The 14,331-nt window shown below is 27.3% G+C and overlaps 3 protein-coding genes across 4 annotated transcripts; 2 read left to right on the top strand and 1 right to left on the bottom strand.

The window, feature by feature from the left end:
• Window positions 1-729: 729 nt before the first annotated feature.
• On the top strand, window positions 730-2,456 carry Nup37 (nuclear pore complex protein Nup37). The gene is made up of 5 exons (XM_017903441.1): window positions 730-768; window positions 916-1,139; window positions 1,481-1,678; window positions 1,753-2,117; window positions 2,204-2,456. Exons 2-5 carry the CDS (start codon window positions 990-992, stop codon window positions 2,454-2,456), a joined length of 966 nt encoding a protein of 321 aa, XP_017758930.1. The 5' UTR covers window positions 730-768; window positions 916-989.
• Window positions 2,457-2,772: 316 nt separating this feature from the next.
• On the bottom strand, window positions 2,773-7,987 carry rig (gem nuclear organelle associated protein rigor mortis). The gene is made up of 15 exons (XM_017903390.1): window positions 7,679-7,987; window positions 7,251-7,609; window positions 6,854-7,177; window positions 6,521-6,776; window positions 6,168-6,396; window positions 5,997-6,078; window positions 5,563-5,935; window positions 5,182-5,491; window positions 4,863-5,102; window positions 4,637-4,784; window positions 4,263-4,520; window positions 3,971-4,181; window positions 3,680-3,886; window positions 3,185-3,614; window positions 2,773-3,065 (listed from the first exon to the last, which is right to left on the bottom strand). Exons 1-15 carry the CDS (start codon window positions 7,985-7,987, stop codon window positions 2,836-2,838), a joined length of 3,966 nt encoding a protein of 1,321 aa, XP_017758879.1. The 3' UTR covers window positions 2,773-2,835.
• Window positions 7,988-10,069: 2,082 nt separating this feature from the next.
• Window positions 10,070-12,490, top strand: LOC108549908 (lipase 3). 2 transcript variants are annotated; one of them, XM_017903481.1, is made up of 7 exons: window positions 10,070-10,270; window positions 10,733-10,913; window positions 11,071-11,185; window positions 11,447-11,690; window positions 11,777-11,935; window positions 12,018-12,245; window positions 12,345-12,490. In XM_017903481.1, exons 1-7 carry the CDS (start codon window positions 10,151-10,153, stop codon window positions 12,483-12,485), a joined length of 1,188 nt encoding a protein of 395 aa, XP_017758970.1. In that variant the 5' UTR covers window positions 10,070-10,150; the 3' UTR covers window positions 12,486-12,490. The 2 variants fall into 2 exon arrangements, with proteins under 2 accessions (XP_017758970.1, XP_017758978.1); XM_017903489.1 differs by having other exon boundaries at window positions 12,018-12,126; window positions 12,345-12,445.
• The last annotated feature ends 1,841 nt before the right edge of the window (window positions 12,491-14,331 follow it).

The following is a 14,331-nucleotide window of genomic DNA, read 5'->3' as shown; positions in this document are numbered from 1 at the left end:
ATATGTATAAAATACTCTGTCTACATTATCTATTTCTATTTCAAATGATAAAAATCACTAACTATTTTTTCTATCTTTGAAGTACTTTTCTGAGTACAATATATCAAGATAAAATAATATTCAATGTCAACGAATATATAATATTTGTATACGGTGTGTAAATCTTTGTTTAACGATTAAAATTTCGAAAAAATAAAATCGTGAGGAAAATACTTAAATTTCACAAAATGACATTCTTTCAAAATTCAAATTCACAAATAAAACAAAGAGAAATAAACGTGATTCGTAAAAGATATCGAAGCCCCGTGCGTGATATAAAAATTTACAGGGATTCTTAAAAATTTGGAAAGAAATTACATGATGTAAAATTGCATAATTACAATGCAAGAAAAACACGAGGTGAAGCAGCTTGTAAAGTACGTGTAGCATGCCCTGGTAAGCATGCCTTGACAGAAGGTACCTACCTCGTAACGCGATCGTAGATCGAGAAGGATCAAAGATACACGTTTGAAAAAATTCTGTCAATACGGCTTGTCAATTCATATCTGAAAGTCGGTTAAGGAGTTAAAAATTCGCGGTGTGTACAAGCGGTGATTTTATATTTAGTCAAAGAAGTCCGCTTTCAAGGGATATGCGGCACGTTGAACGATTACATATAGCATACGTAAAATACGTACTGCCCTCTAGAAGTTTTAAATTCGACCTAACCTCACCTTATAACGCGTGCATGTTTTTTATGTTTATACGAATCACAATTGTGATTACAATGTAATGTTTTTTGTCGTAATTATATTACAAATAAATTAACAAACTAAGAAAGAAAAAGTCTATAATATTCATTTACCTTTCATATATATTCGTTGAAATTTTTCTGACTGTGACTTCTAAATTAATTTAATCTAGAAAATTTTAAAGGTTATGCCGGTGATCTCTTGTTGATTGTAATACAAACTCACCTTTTACATTGAGAGCAATAATACGAATATACGATGGACGAGGCTTTGACAACACCACCTACATTTCAACTGAATTTTTCTAAACAAATATATTGTATTGAATTATCTCCTTATGAATGGTCTCAACATTTAATTTGTATTGCTCTAGCGGAAGAAATTGTTATTGGTACTATTAAATTTCAGGTAAAATCATCGAGTTTCATTAATGAATATTCGTGCGTATTGAATTTTGTGTCTAAACTGTACACGTTGTATTCAATTGATATTGTACTATAATATTATATAAAATTATATATTATAAGATAATTTTATACTTACTTTTTGATAAAATTTGAAAATATACGAATAAAAATTGAATAACAGTAATATTCTGTTAATTATGTTTGAAAAACAGAATCTTTATAATATATTTTTTATGAAAATGTTAATTAATGTAAAAGACAATTATGAAATATAATAGAATTACAAGAAAATGTTTGTTTGTGGATAAATAATAATAATTATTATTGTTATTATATGATAAGGATGAGGACGAAGCAGTAGAAGATATGGCTTATAATCCTATTAGAACGTTTCGTCATGATACTAGACCACATGCTATTGCTTGGAGTCCAGAAACCTGTTTAAGTGTTGTACCAAAAGTTTTAATGTTTTGTGTTGCTGGAGCAGATTTAAAAATAAGATTATACACCAGTGACATGAATGATAATACTGTATGTGAGGTAAGATTAAAGAGTTATGCTAAATGCAATTTATTTCTTATGAACATATGCATTAATTTTGATTTTAATATAAGATGGAAGGGCACAAGGATTATATAAATTCAATTTGTTATGAAACTGATGGTGGAATATTAGCTTCTGTGTCTGATGATCATACTTGTAAACTTTGGGCTGTAGAAGAAAATGAAAAATGTATATCTACATTTTATTTAACATCTCCTGGAATGAGTGTATGTTGTCTTTCTGAAAAACCTGGTAAACTACTTGTTGGAGAAAAAAATGGATTGATTCACATGTATGGTATACGAAGTCAGCAAGCAATTATGTCTTTAGATACAAATATTATTCCCTTAATGTCAATTGACTGGAAATCCAATCCATTAAAAGTTGCAGCTATGGCAGCTGGAAAACTAATTTTATGGGACATATCCAAACCTAGGTAGGTAATAAGACTAAGAAATGAATTTAAAAATCAGTTAATGAATAAATCAATAATTCTATATTTAATGATAATTTTTCTTCCAGTCCACCATTAGAATCAAAACCTCTTCACATTGAAGGAGGTTCAATAGTAAGGTTTTTACCTGCTTATGAAAATTTTGTAGTAACCATAGGAAGGCCAGACAATTTATTGAAGGTCACAAATATAAGAACTGAACAAGAAATCATTTGTGGTCAAGTAAAATTAATAGGTGGAATAACTTGTCATTATAAATTACCTTATGTTTGCGCAACAAGTGATAGAGAAATTCGTTTTTGGAAAATAAGTTCAAATTAAAAAGTAATTAAAAAACAAAAACATTTTGTTTAAAAAAATATCATTATATTTCTATAAATAAAAATATACTATTTGTAATTGTAATTGATTTTTACAAATAAAAGTCTTATTTTCCTACTTTATTTGTATTTATTTAAGAAAATTGCATTAGCAGTTAATTAATAATATATTACATAACAATATATTATATTTTATAATTCACAAATAAAATAAATAAATGATTTAGAAGTTTAATGAATTAATAAAAAAAAAATCGAAATTCAATTAAAAAGTATAAAATAAATAATATTCTAGTAGGTATGTCTAGACTGTTGGCTATCATGAATACATAATGCGGTGTTTATGAAAAGATTATATCGAAAATGAAATACATGTTTATTTATGACATAGCGTTCAACCACGTTGTTGAAATATTTTTCGAAAACTCATCTTTAATAGTTTCATCCAATAATTTGCTACATAACTCATTTGCTTTGCCATATACCATAACAGGATTTGGAACATGAACTAGTTCATTGAGAATTTGTTTCTTCTGTGTTTTTAACACATTTAGTTCTTCCATTACAGAGCTTACATCTTGATCAGTTTTACTTTCTTTTTGTGCTTTACCTAACAAAAATATCAATATTAACCTTTTTTTTAACTTTTATAATAATTATTATTTAATATATATATCTTCAATTATAAAATAAGTCTTTTTTTAGTTACATAATATTTCTATAACTTACATTTTACAGAAGCTATTTGATTTTCCAGTTGATTAATTTCATTTGTTACTGTCCAATGCCTCACTACTTGTTTATTTAGTGCATCCTGAAGTAAATGCTCAATCAAATTAACATAAATTTGTACATTATTATTGACAGGTTCTTTGTCTATATTGTATATAAACCAATTTAGAAGAGCATAACATAAATAAGCTCGCAAACTAATTGATATAAAATGTTCAGTTCTTGTATAAATGCTCATTTCATCCATTACACTTTTAATATCTAACTTTATAATAATTTCAATTAAGATATAATTTTTTAATTCTTTTTGATGTAATATTTCAAATTGTGTAATTGAATGTAATGCAGTGACAATATGTTTTAATTTCTGTTCTTTTTCAGTAGAGGCTATTGCTAGTGCAACTTCATGACCAACTATCAACCATAACTGAAATTAAAAATTAATATAGAATGAATGTTTAAGAAATTAACTATTTTAGATTATGCACTTACCATTCTTTCATTGTCTAAAATATTACAAAAGCTATTTTGACATAAATCAAAATAATAACAAGTACAATCTCCACAAATTGTTTCTAAAGTTTGCAATAAACCATAATTTGATTTTCCGTCTATCCACATTTGAATCATATCAAAACTAACATCTTTCTCAATCACTTTTTCAAGTTCTTCAAAAGTTAATAAATGTATTTCTTGGTACTAAAGATAAATATGTTTAAAGAAATAACAATTTGTTAAAACAAGGAGACAACCAAAATCAAAATATAAATGTTAACAATATACCTTAAGATATGAATATGTTGCTATTATATTTCGTGCTGCTCCATAATCTGAATTTGTGAAAGCTGCAATTAATGCTTGTTCAACTACAGATTTACTTAAAATATCATCATTGCATAAAAGAGCGATTTTAGCTGCTGTTACTAAAGTAAGTGCATCTTTACGGCGCGCAAGATATTTTACTGTATCAGAAAATTCTCCTAATTTAGCAGAACTAAAAATAAAAAGAAGTTTCTTATATTTATTCTACGATAATTTTAATACGTTTCATAAGTAGCATAATTTTACTACTTACATGTATGCTGCTTGCTCAAAATTACCTAACTTTACACTATATTGTTCCCAATGTTTTAAAATTTCTGTTAACACTGGATCATCAGATTCAAGTTTGCATCTTGCAAGAATATATGCTTCTTTATATAAATTGGCATCTTGAAACACTTCTATAGCTTTGTAGGTTTTATGTATACAAAGTAAATATGATACTGCTTTATAAGGATTGCCTTCTGTTACTAACTGATATGCATACAATTCACACATATCTTTCCACATCCTATAATGTATTACTGTTGGATTATTTTTATAGCGATTTCATAAAGTAAAAAAATTATAAAGTTTATAATTTTCAAGCAAATTTATAAAGTGAAAAAATATAATTGAATTGCATACTTCATGGATAAACTAGCTGAAAGTGAAACGAGAAAGTCATTAAGGCGTTTCTCTTTTGCAGCTTCTTCTAAATTTTGATTAAGATTATCACACCATACATCCATTTCTGTGACTACATCATATTTATTTTTCTCAGCATGTGCACATTCTGTATAGTAATAAAAAATAAAATAAATATAATAAATAGCTCAGTGCAATATTTTTATTATAATAAGAAATAACTTACTTTCATTAGTTAAACATGATACAAAATTCTCTTGTGCTGAAAATAATATTGGTATCATATGATATGAAGTGTCTTCCTGAACTTCTTCAATATTAAAATTTTCGTTTTTAATACTTTTTATAATATTTAGAAGAGAATCAAGTAAGAGTTCTCGCTCACACGTTACTTTAAAGCTTTTTGAAAAATATGATCGTTGAGATTTTTTACTTTTTGGTTCTGTTGTCACCACTACCTTTGACTCTGAAATGATCAATGAATATTTATTATTTCTATCATAATAATATATTTTTAATTATATCCATTAACACTATGGTTATACTTTGATTAATTTGGCAAACATCTAAAAGTGAACATTCTGAAGTAGCTTTAGTTAATTCAGTTAAATTATTTTCAATCAAAGTATTAGCAACTTTATTTGATTTATTTTGTTTCTTTTTAGTTTTGTTTCGTAAACGTTCATAGACTTTTTCTTGTGGCAAATTATATGCAATTTTCCATATTCGTACTGTGGAATCTGCAGAGCCAGTTATAATATAATCAGGGTTTAGTGGACTCCACATACAACAAAGTACTGGACCACTATGTCCTGTATAAGTAGCTATTAATTCTTGTGTTTCAACATTCCATACCTATAAAAACAATACTAATATATAAATATTTATTTTTACGAAAAATCGTTGTATTATGTTATTTGTAATACCTGTGCAGTTCTATCATAACTACCAGATATTAGATAACCACTTATATATGGACTCCATGCTAAACAAACAACATTTTGAACATGTCCAGTTAAAGTTGTTACAAGTTCATGTACTTTATAAGTATCACATTTTTCTTTTAAATTATCGTTGTTACTCGAATCTTCTAATTTTGCAAAATAATCTATAAAATTAGATAAATCGAAAATAAGTATAGTACATGATTCAAAAGCAACAGCTAAATAATTTCTTAATGAAGAAAATGTTATGTCTGTTGTTGTACTCTCAGGATGCCAGGCCAAGCAATGCACTATTTTTGAAGAAAACTTAGCATACCCACAGGCTTCAAATTTTCGATTAAAAAATGTAATTGTTCTAGAAACAAAAGTAATTATATTTTCATGGGCTTTATATAACATACTATTTAAAAACATACCCATTTTCAAATCCTACTGCCAAGTAAGAAAAATCTGGTTTCCAAGAAAATTCTGTACATTCTTTCTCTATAGATTTAGGTTCTGCATAAAACAAATTATCATTACAAAAATATTAAATATAGTATAATAATATTATAATAATTCATTGATTAAAAAATACAAGATACTACCTTGATTTGGTTTTTCTACATCATAATATACAAGTTCCTTTTCTCCACAAGAATACAAAACATATTGTTCATTTTCTGGATTTGGCCCCCAGCTAAGAGTATATATTGTATTTCTATGATATTGTCTGTATAATATAGGTAATTTATTACTATTTGTATTAAATACACCTACTCGACCTTCTTCAGTTGCATATGCTAATAAATTTTCTTTTTCAGGATGCCATGATATCTATGGAAATACATAATTATATTAAATAATGAATTTTTATAATTTTAAAAATAACTAAAATGTATATAAAAATATGAATTTTGTTTAGAAATATATCATTTTTAAATTATTATATAAGCTTTACCGCACGGATTTTCCCCTTAATTTTTTGCCATAAAACCATTATATCAAAAGTTGTATCATGTGCTTCTGATAAATTCCATAATCGCAACATTGCATCTCCAACTCCAAATGCAACATGTGAAGTATCTAATGGGCAAGCAGCAATACAATAAATGTATCCACTTTGAGTGAAAATATCATAATCTATTTCAACATTATTTTCTTTTATTCCGCAACAAATAATTCTTCGATCTTGTGCCAAAGTCCAAATTGTATGCCTACAATTTATGAAAACTATTTTAATTTATAATCATAACCAATCATAAATTTTTCAATTTTATAATTTTATAAAAACCTTGGTTTTATTCTCCAATTTTCTTTGGAAATGTCTTGAATATTTGGTACATGTGCAATACAAAACAATCCTCTGCCATGATATCCATGTATTAATTTGACATTAGGTTTGCCATTTGTCATCATTGATAAATCCCAAGAAATTAATTCACCCCAAAACGAACTTGTCAGTAATAATTTAGGTTCAATCCATTTAACTACAACCCAATTACCTACAGAAGCATTTAATTTGCTTCTATGCTGATGAGAATCAAGAGGTTTTCCAGGCAATGAAATTTTCATTTCATAACGTCCATCTCCACCAGCTTTCCAAATGAATACTGATCTATGTATTAGAATTTAAAAATATATTTGTTGAAATTACAAGTACAAGCAATTGCAATATTTTTTCAAATTACCTATCTTTCCCTCCTGAAGCTAACAGTAAATCCTTACTTAAAGATTCACTTAAAACATTATTCTTTGCAGGACACCATGATAAACTAACTATTTCTGTATCATGGCCTCTAAGCTTGTAAATTATTTTTCCTTTTCCTTGAAAGTTAATAATGTAAATTAAACCACTCTTAGATCCTACAGCTACAAGATATGAATCATGGGGACAAGAAGAGATACAAGTAGGTATCACTTTCCCTAACAAAATTGAAGAGATGACATCAAAATGAATATTCCATGATAATACACAACCATCAGAAATTGCTGCACATATAATATGTGGATCTGTATAAGACCAATCTACACCTATTGCTTGTTTATCCTAAAATCAAAGATTTTAAATGCAATATAATTATTAACTCATATAATATTTATTAATATTGAAACTTACAGTTTCTAAGGAATGAGTATAAGTTGTGGATAACGTATCTAAATCCCATACTTTAATTATATTATCATCTCCTGTAGAAGCTATTAAATTAGCATTTACTACTTCAAATTGAGGAGTAAATGCAAGAGATGTTACCTTTGATTTATGAGCATGGTTAATGATAGAATATTGTAATATTTCATTATTTTCACTAGATTTAGCAATAACAATAGCATTTCTGGCACCCCATGCTACAGTACCATTAAAAGAACAAGCAAGAATATTACTTAAATACCAGTTTGGTGAGGGTGGTAATGTTGCCTCATTCATTTTTATAAGCTGAAATACAAATGAAAGATGTTTTGAAATAGAATACGAAAAAGTAAAATCACGTGTTTATAATCTAAGGTTATTAGTATTTTATTCAATATTGACATTAATTAGTTTCAAACGAACATAAAATATTTACACGACATGTAAACAAATTTGAAATATTTGTATAGGAATATATATATAGCTTTTTCAAATATCTTTATTTAAGCAAAAAGATCAAATTTATGATAAAATAATTTGCCGACTTCAACAAAATGTTTAGAATATACGCAATACAGATATTTAATTGCACTTACTTTACAATATATAGTTTTTTAATTAATTAAAAGGTTAATCGTTTTACTAATTTGGTGTTTATAGATGTTCTGAAATTTCATTAAGAATATGCTATGGCGCCTTCAGATATTCTACCGACGTCACTTACATAATGTTGAAAACACCTTGAAACATTCGGTATTTCTTGTCATTATTCATATATGTATATGAATAGTTTTATATTAAAAACTACACAATAAGATTAGTTCTTTTGTCTGTTATTTTTATTTAAACATAATTGTTCTGTAGTTTTTAATTTAATATTTTTAATGTAGATACTAAAAAATATAAAATACTGAAAAACTAATCACAAATAAAATGGTTATTGTTACTATTTTAAAATGTTTTCAATTATTATTGAAATATCTAATGTTTACTCTCAAAATTAAATAAAAAAATATGAGTTTATCAAAAATTCTTTAATGTAATATAATTCAATGTTTTGGCGACTTCTATGTAAGTATTTTCTACAGAATACGTAATGCCCATCAAGAAAAACTTTACCAATCAGTCACAGTTGAACATTTGTTGTCTGTTCTGTGCGTTCTTATATTATATTTTTCCGTAATGATGGGTTAAATATTTATTCTAGTGTTATTTTTGAAAAATATATGCTTCACATATTAAACTATTAATTAATGTTTTTGGAATTTGTTAAAAAAGTGATATATAATGAAATAGTTAGAATGAATATAGTATAGTGGTAAATAAAGAAATGTCATATTCATGTATATATAATTTTATCGTACATGTAATAATTAATAAGTACGGATTTGTTCGCTATCTAGGTTATTAACGTGTTCAAATAAATGTTTGACATACGTGCAATAAAATATTTGTTTCTTTCTTTTTTATTGTATCAGTGTTATTATTTATTTTATTTTAATTGTGTGAAGATTGATTTATAATATGATAAGAAATATGTAGAAAGACAAGAAATGTGCATTTAAAATTTTCATGCACATAACCTCAAATAAAATAATAATTATATAAATATAAAAATTTGTATGTCTATTTATTCGTAATCATCATTTATTTTCATAATAAATCTTAAAAAAAAATATTATTTCATATTTTGTAAATTTTAGATGTTAAACTGAGACACACTGTACTTTTGAACTCTGTGATAAAATGGAAGACAGATATAACACAATGTTAAAATTTGATTCGTAACTACCTTCGAATTAAAAAATATACATCAAATATATGTTTACATAAATTATATTTGTTGTAAAGACGTACCGAAAATGTCATGGTACTGACAAAATTATATTAGTATTTAGTAATTAAAGATAATGAATAAAGACATTAATAAAAGTGAATATTATTTATCTATTCTTTGCGAGGAATACTTCGTTTTTATGACAGAAATTTTTGTATTATCATAAGTGATAAGACTAAATTAACTAATGTTCTTATTACTTGTCGTTTCGTGAATTATAGTATATAAAATAAAGTAAGTACATACAGTTTATTTAAGTTAATAAAGTTTCTATTAAATTCAAAATCTTATTTTAATTGAAAACTAAATTTTCGATAGTATTGAATTTCTGCATATTTAAAAAAAAATAATGAATAGCTTTTTTTGGCATTGACATTAATCGTGAAAATGTGATATACGAATCACATGAATAACTGTGACTAATATATCTCAACTTTATTCATAACGATGAAATCAGTTTTAAACAGGATGACACATGATAATATTTCATTATTGTACAAAGTAACTCGAATAATAGAGTTAATATAGTTTAAATACACAAAGTCTATTATATGAAGCACTTTTTTGAATTTTATAATATTGTTCTGTCTGTTTTATTGTCATTTTTCTTTTAAATTCTTAGAATGAAGGCGCAGTTCTGCACGGTCTTATTAGTATGTTCTTTTTCTTCTGCGGTCTCGTTCAGTTTTAAAACGTTATTCAATTTCAACGGAAAGCCTGATCCGAATGACGGACTCAACACAGTAAGTAGAATTTTTTCATTGAAAATTGATTATTTACAAAAAAATTTACATGTAACGATTTTCGTTCTATTATGAAATTTTTATCTTTTTAATATTCGTCAGTAGCAAATCATGTTATTTTTCTAAATTGTTACATGAATTATATGTTTACTAATTATTTCTTAAATTAAATTTGGTCGCAATGAGATTTTTATGTGGTATAATATAAAGATATACTATTGAAATAAAATAAAATATTCGATTTTTTCATAAAATTATTATTGTTATTTAATCTTTGATGGTGAATAATGGTATTCATAAAATAATGTATTAGAACAATGATAAATATTAAACATTAATTTATGCTGCGTTATTATAATTCGAACTATATATTAAATCTTTTGAATAGAGTTTCTTAAGATAATTATTTGAAATGAAAGTACTTTTATTATTTTTCACGTTAATTGCAATTTTCTATTGCAGCTACAGTTGATAAGAAAAGAGGGTTATTCGGCTGAAGCCCATGTAGTATTGACGGACGATGGTTATCTCTTGACGATGCATCGGATTCCAGGAAAACCTAAAGCATCCGCGATTTTTTTACAACACGGTGTATTGGGTAGTTCTGCAGATTGGGTTATACTTGGAAAGGAGAAAGCTCTCGGTACAGAAACATGCGGATTATTTAGCAAAATAACATTTATTTTCTAAAGTTAAATTTAAAAATTGGATGAAATTAAATCTTTTACTTTTTTTTAAATCTTACTTGTAAATTTTAATTCATAATTATTTTATATTATAATCTTTCCTTATTGTCGCAGCTTACTTATTGGCTGATCAGGGTTATGATGTGTGGCTTGGAAATTTTCGTGGCAATACTTATTCCAGAGCGCACATTTCTTTGTCCTCTGATGATCCAAAATTTTGGAACTTTAGGTATTTGTAAAAAATGATTTTTTACGACGATTAGAAATATAACGAGGATAATGCCATATTATAAGTAGTCAGAAGTATATTTTAAAATGTTTGCTAATAACAATATTAGGAAACTATATATAGTAATAGTTTCGCTATTTTTATATAAAGACAGAATCTTGTGTGACAAATATTAATAAGTATATTTTTATAACAATAAATACAAATTAGCTGTCAAGTTGGAATCTTTTATGTTATTTTTATAACAATATGTTTTTTCAGTTGGCACGAATCAGGTGTCTATGATCTACCAGCGATGATTACTTATATCGTGAAACTAAAAGAAGACTTTTTGAGAGCGTATATTGGATTCTCCATGGGTACAACGTGTTTCTACGTGATGGCTACCGAACGACCGCAAATAGCAAGACTGTTGCAATCAGCGTACAGTCTTGCTCCAGTAGTGTTTATGAAACACGTACAATCTCCTTTACGGTATTTAGCTCCGTTTGCATATGATTATAAGGTGAAGAAATAATACACAAGTAATTACAATGATTCTTTCGATGTAACATCCTAATTCTTAATGTAATATCTTCAATCAATTTTCAGACGATTTTCTCCCTATTCGGAGAAGGCGAGTTTCTTCCACAAAATACTCTTGTAAAATTCTTATCAAAATATTTGTGTAATTTTAATTTTTTGGAAAAAAAAATTTGTGCTAATTCGCTGTTTGTTATTGTTGGATTCGACAGGGCGGAATTTAATTATGTGAGTATATAACAACTTATGTAAAAATGTATGTTTGCTACACTAGTTTTTAATTGTTTATGCAAATTTCGAATCGTTGTAGACACTGTTGCCAACGATCTTGAACCATACACCGGCTGGTACGTCTTCAAAGACCTTGGTTCATTACGCCCAAGCAATAAAATCTGGAGATTTTAGACAATATGATTATGGTAAAAAACAAAACATAAAGATTTATAATAATACTCAACCACCTAGGTACAATTTATCGAAGATTACACTACCAATAACATTGTTCACTGCCAATAACGATTGGTTGTCTAATCCTATTGTATGTATTTAAAAATGTTTAATGTAAAATAGTTATTTAAATATTTGCAATATTTTCAATCGATATCTTTTTTGTTACTGATTCATATTTTTTATTTAGGATGTGATGCAGTTAACCAATGAGTTACCACAGCAGCCAACTATATATAAAGTGCCATTTCAAAAATTTAATCATATAGATTTTTTGTGGGCTATAGATGTACCCACGTTAGTTTATAAAAAACTACTTGATATGATATAAGACAGTTCCTGCAATATTAGTGAAATAACTGATATTTAGTATTTCATATAGATAAAAAGTAATATCTATAAAATAAGAGACATTTATCTCTAGATATCTAAAATAAGAGATGTTTATATTTTATAGATACTTTCTTTATCTTGCAATTATAAAAGTATATTAACAGTATTTTATAATATAATGATTTTGGTAATATAATTTATTATCTTTATAATTAATTTACAAATAAAATATTAAAAATTTAATGTAAAATAAAGTTCAAATTTTTATTAAATTTTTTGGAGACGCTAAAGTTTAATTTTTTTAAGTTACCAATGCATAAGTTTCCTTAAACAATAAACTTGTATCAAAATCAAACGATAACTACGATTAAGCAGTTATTAATTTATGAAGTTCTTCATCAAAGCGTGAAGGTTTCACGCTGCTATCAATGGAAAACCCCTACCCTCTGTTTCCATATATTTTATTCTTTGTGTGAGATATCTCGAATGTGTAAATGACTTTGGATGTGAATAATCTGGTCAGCCGATCGGTTCAGTGGTGCATCTTGAATATTAACCCAACTTAGGTATTTGTCGTCCACCAATGTTACGTAAAACGTATTGATGTCATAATCTACGGATCGGCCCACAAAGCCATGGCCTACTTGATGAAAATTTCAGGCAAATTTCTATTCCGTACAACAAAATATTACATCGATGTATCGAATAATAAACCAATTTTGCAATATCCTTTCAGGTATTTATTTGATTTCAATCAATCTTTCGATACCCTTATCAGTCATACTAATGAATATTACTTATTTATTTGTACGACAAGATTGAATAATAGACGAAAAGTAACTGATAAAGGTGTGGTCATCTTCAAGGTGTTCTCAGAGCATTTATAGACGAGTATTCTAGAAACCAATGTCGATAGATTCTGTCAATGATTGTGTAATGGAAAAACACTTGTGGCATCCGTGGGTCCCTCAGGGATACTTCAAGGATGAGACTTTACATACGCGCTTTAGATTTTATTATGCGTATCTGGACAATATCCTTATTGCATCACTTAGTAAAAACGAACATTTTCGATCTTTTGTAATCGCTTTTCCAGATCAGTAGGGGACCTTCAAGGCACAAAAGGTAGTGATGTTCGTTTCTGAATAGGGAGAAAAGTTTTTCCACTACGTGAAAAGCTCCTCAAGGTCATTTCATGAGAAAGTTGTCCCGTAACAGGATTTTCCAGATCAGAAACCATAAAATTCCTCAAATAATTTCTCAGAGTTGGACAATTCGGAACTTCTTTACGGTTGCTTCAGGCCCGTAAAAGTCGTAAAGCTGACATTCTTGCTATATACCGGTCACGTACCGATTCAACGACGACAAAAGAATCGTATTAAAGTGCATGTGTTGTGATCTACAGTCTGCGATCTTTAATGCATTCGAATGCACGTATTAAGTGGCTTATTATAACACACGATACCGTTTATAATCGATCGGTGATTCAGAGTTCCATAATCGAGTAACAGTGAACTTTACGTATACCCTAATTACGCGGCTGTTCCTCGAGTTTATTAATGAACATTATCCTTAAAAAAGAAACTTGATTTTTTAAACATTTCTTTAATCGATTAGTCATTAACTTCCTCTAGAAGCGTTTAATGTGAAATTAATAATAAAAACTAGCGGCAATACGCACCTGTGTAGCTATCAAATTACTAGCAAGATCCTATTTAAATGCAACCATAACCTTTTTAATCAAAGCGTAGCAGTCACATTAAATAAAGCTGCTCAGCCAATTCTTGACGTTCTAATTTGATTATTATTCATCAACAGCGATTATTAACTTGCCATTTCATTAA

Source organism: Eufriesea mexicana, unplaced genomic scaffold (assembly GCF_001483705.2).
Source record: "Eufriesea mexicana isolate 0111107269 unplaced genomic scaffold, ASM148370v2 scaffold4744748180, whole genome shotgun sequence".
In the NCBI taxonomy this organism is placed as follows: domain Eukaryota; kingdom Metazoa; phylum Arthropoda; class Insecta; order Hymenoptera; family Apidae; genus Eufriesea; species Eufriesea mexicana.
This window is presented reverse-complemented; position numbering and strand designations above follow the sequence as displayed.

Bases quoted from the DNA above. Each gene is read 5' to 3' on its own strand.
- Nup37 (XM_017903441.1), top strand. From the start codon at position 990: ATGGACGAGGCTTTGACAACACCACCTACATTTCAACTGAATTTTTCT. The intron at 1,140-1,480 runs GTAAAATCATCG...TTATATGATAAG, and splicing joins TTGGTACTATTAAATTTCAG to GATGAGGACGAAGCAGTAGA. The intron at 2,118-2,203 runs GTAGGTAATAAG...TTTTTCTTCCAG, and splicing joins TGGGACATATCCAAACCTAG to TCCACCATTAGAATCAAAAC.
- rig (XM_017903390.1), bottom strand. From the start codon at position 7,987: ATGAATGAGGCAACATTACCACCCTCACCAAACTGGTATTTAAGTAAT. The intron at 5,103-5,181 runs GTATAACCATAG...TGATCATTTCAG, and splicing joins TGTTTGCCAAATTAATCAAA to AGTCAAAGGTAGTGGTGACA. The intron at 3,887-3,970 runs GTATATTGTTAA...ATTTATCTTTAG, and splicing joins CAACATATTCATATCTTAAG to TACCAAGAAATACATTTATT.
- LOC108549908 (XM_017903481.1), top strand. From the start codon at position 10,151: ATGAAGGCGCAGTTCTGCACGGTCTTATTAGTATGTTCTTTTTCTTCT. The intron at 10,271-10,732 runs GTAAGTAGAATT...TTTCTATTGCAG, and splicing joins CGAATGACGGACTCAACACA to CTACAGTTGATAAGAAAAGA. The intron at 11,691-11,776 runs GTGAAGAAATAA...ATCAATTTTCAG, and splicing joins CGTTTGCATATGATTATAAG to ACGATTTTCTCCCTATTCGG.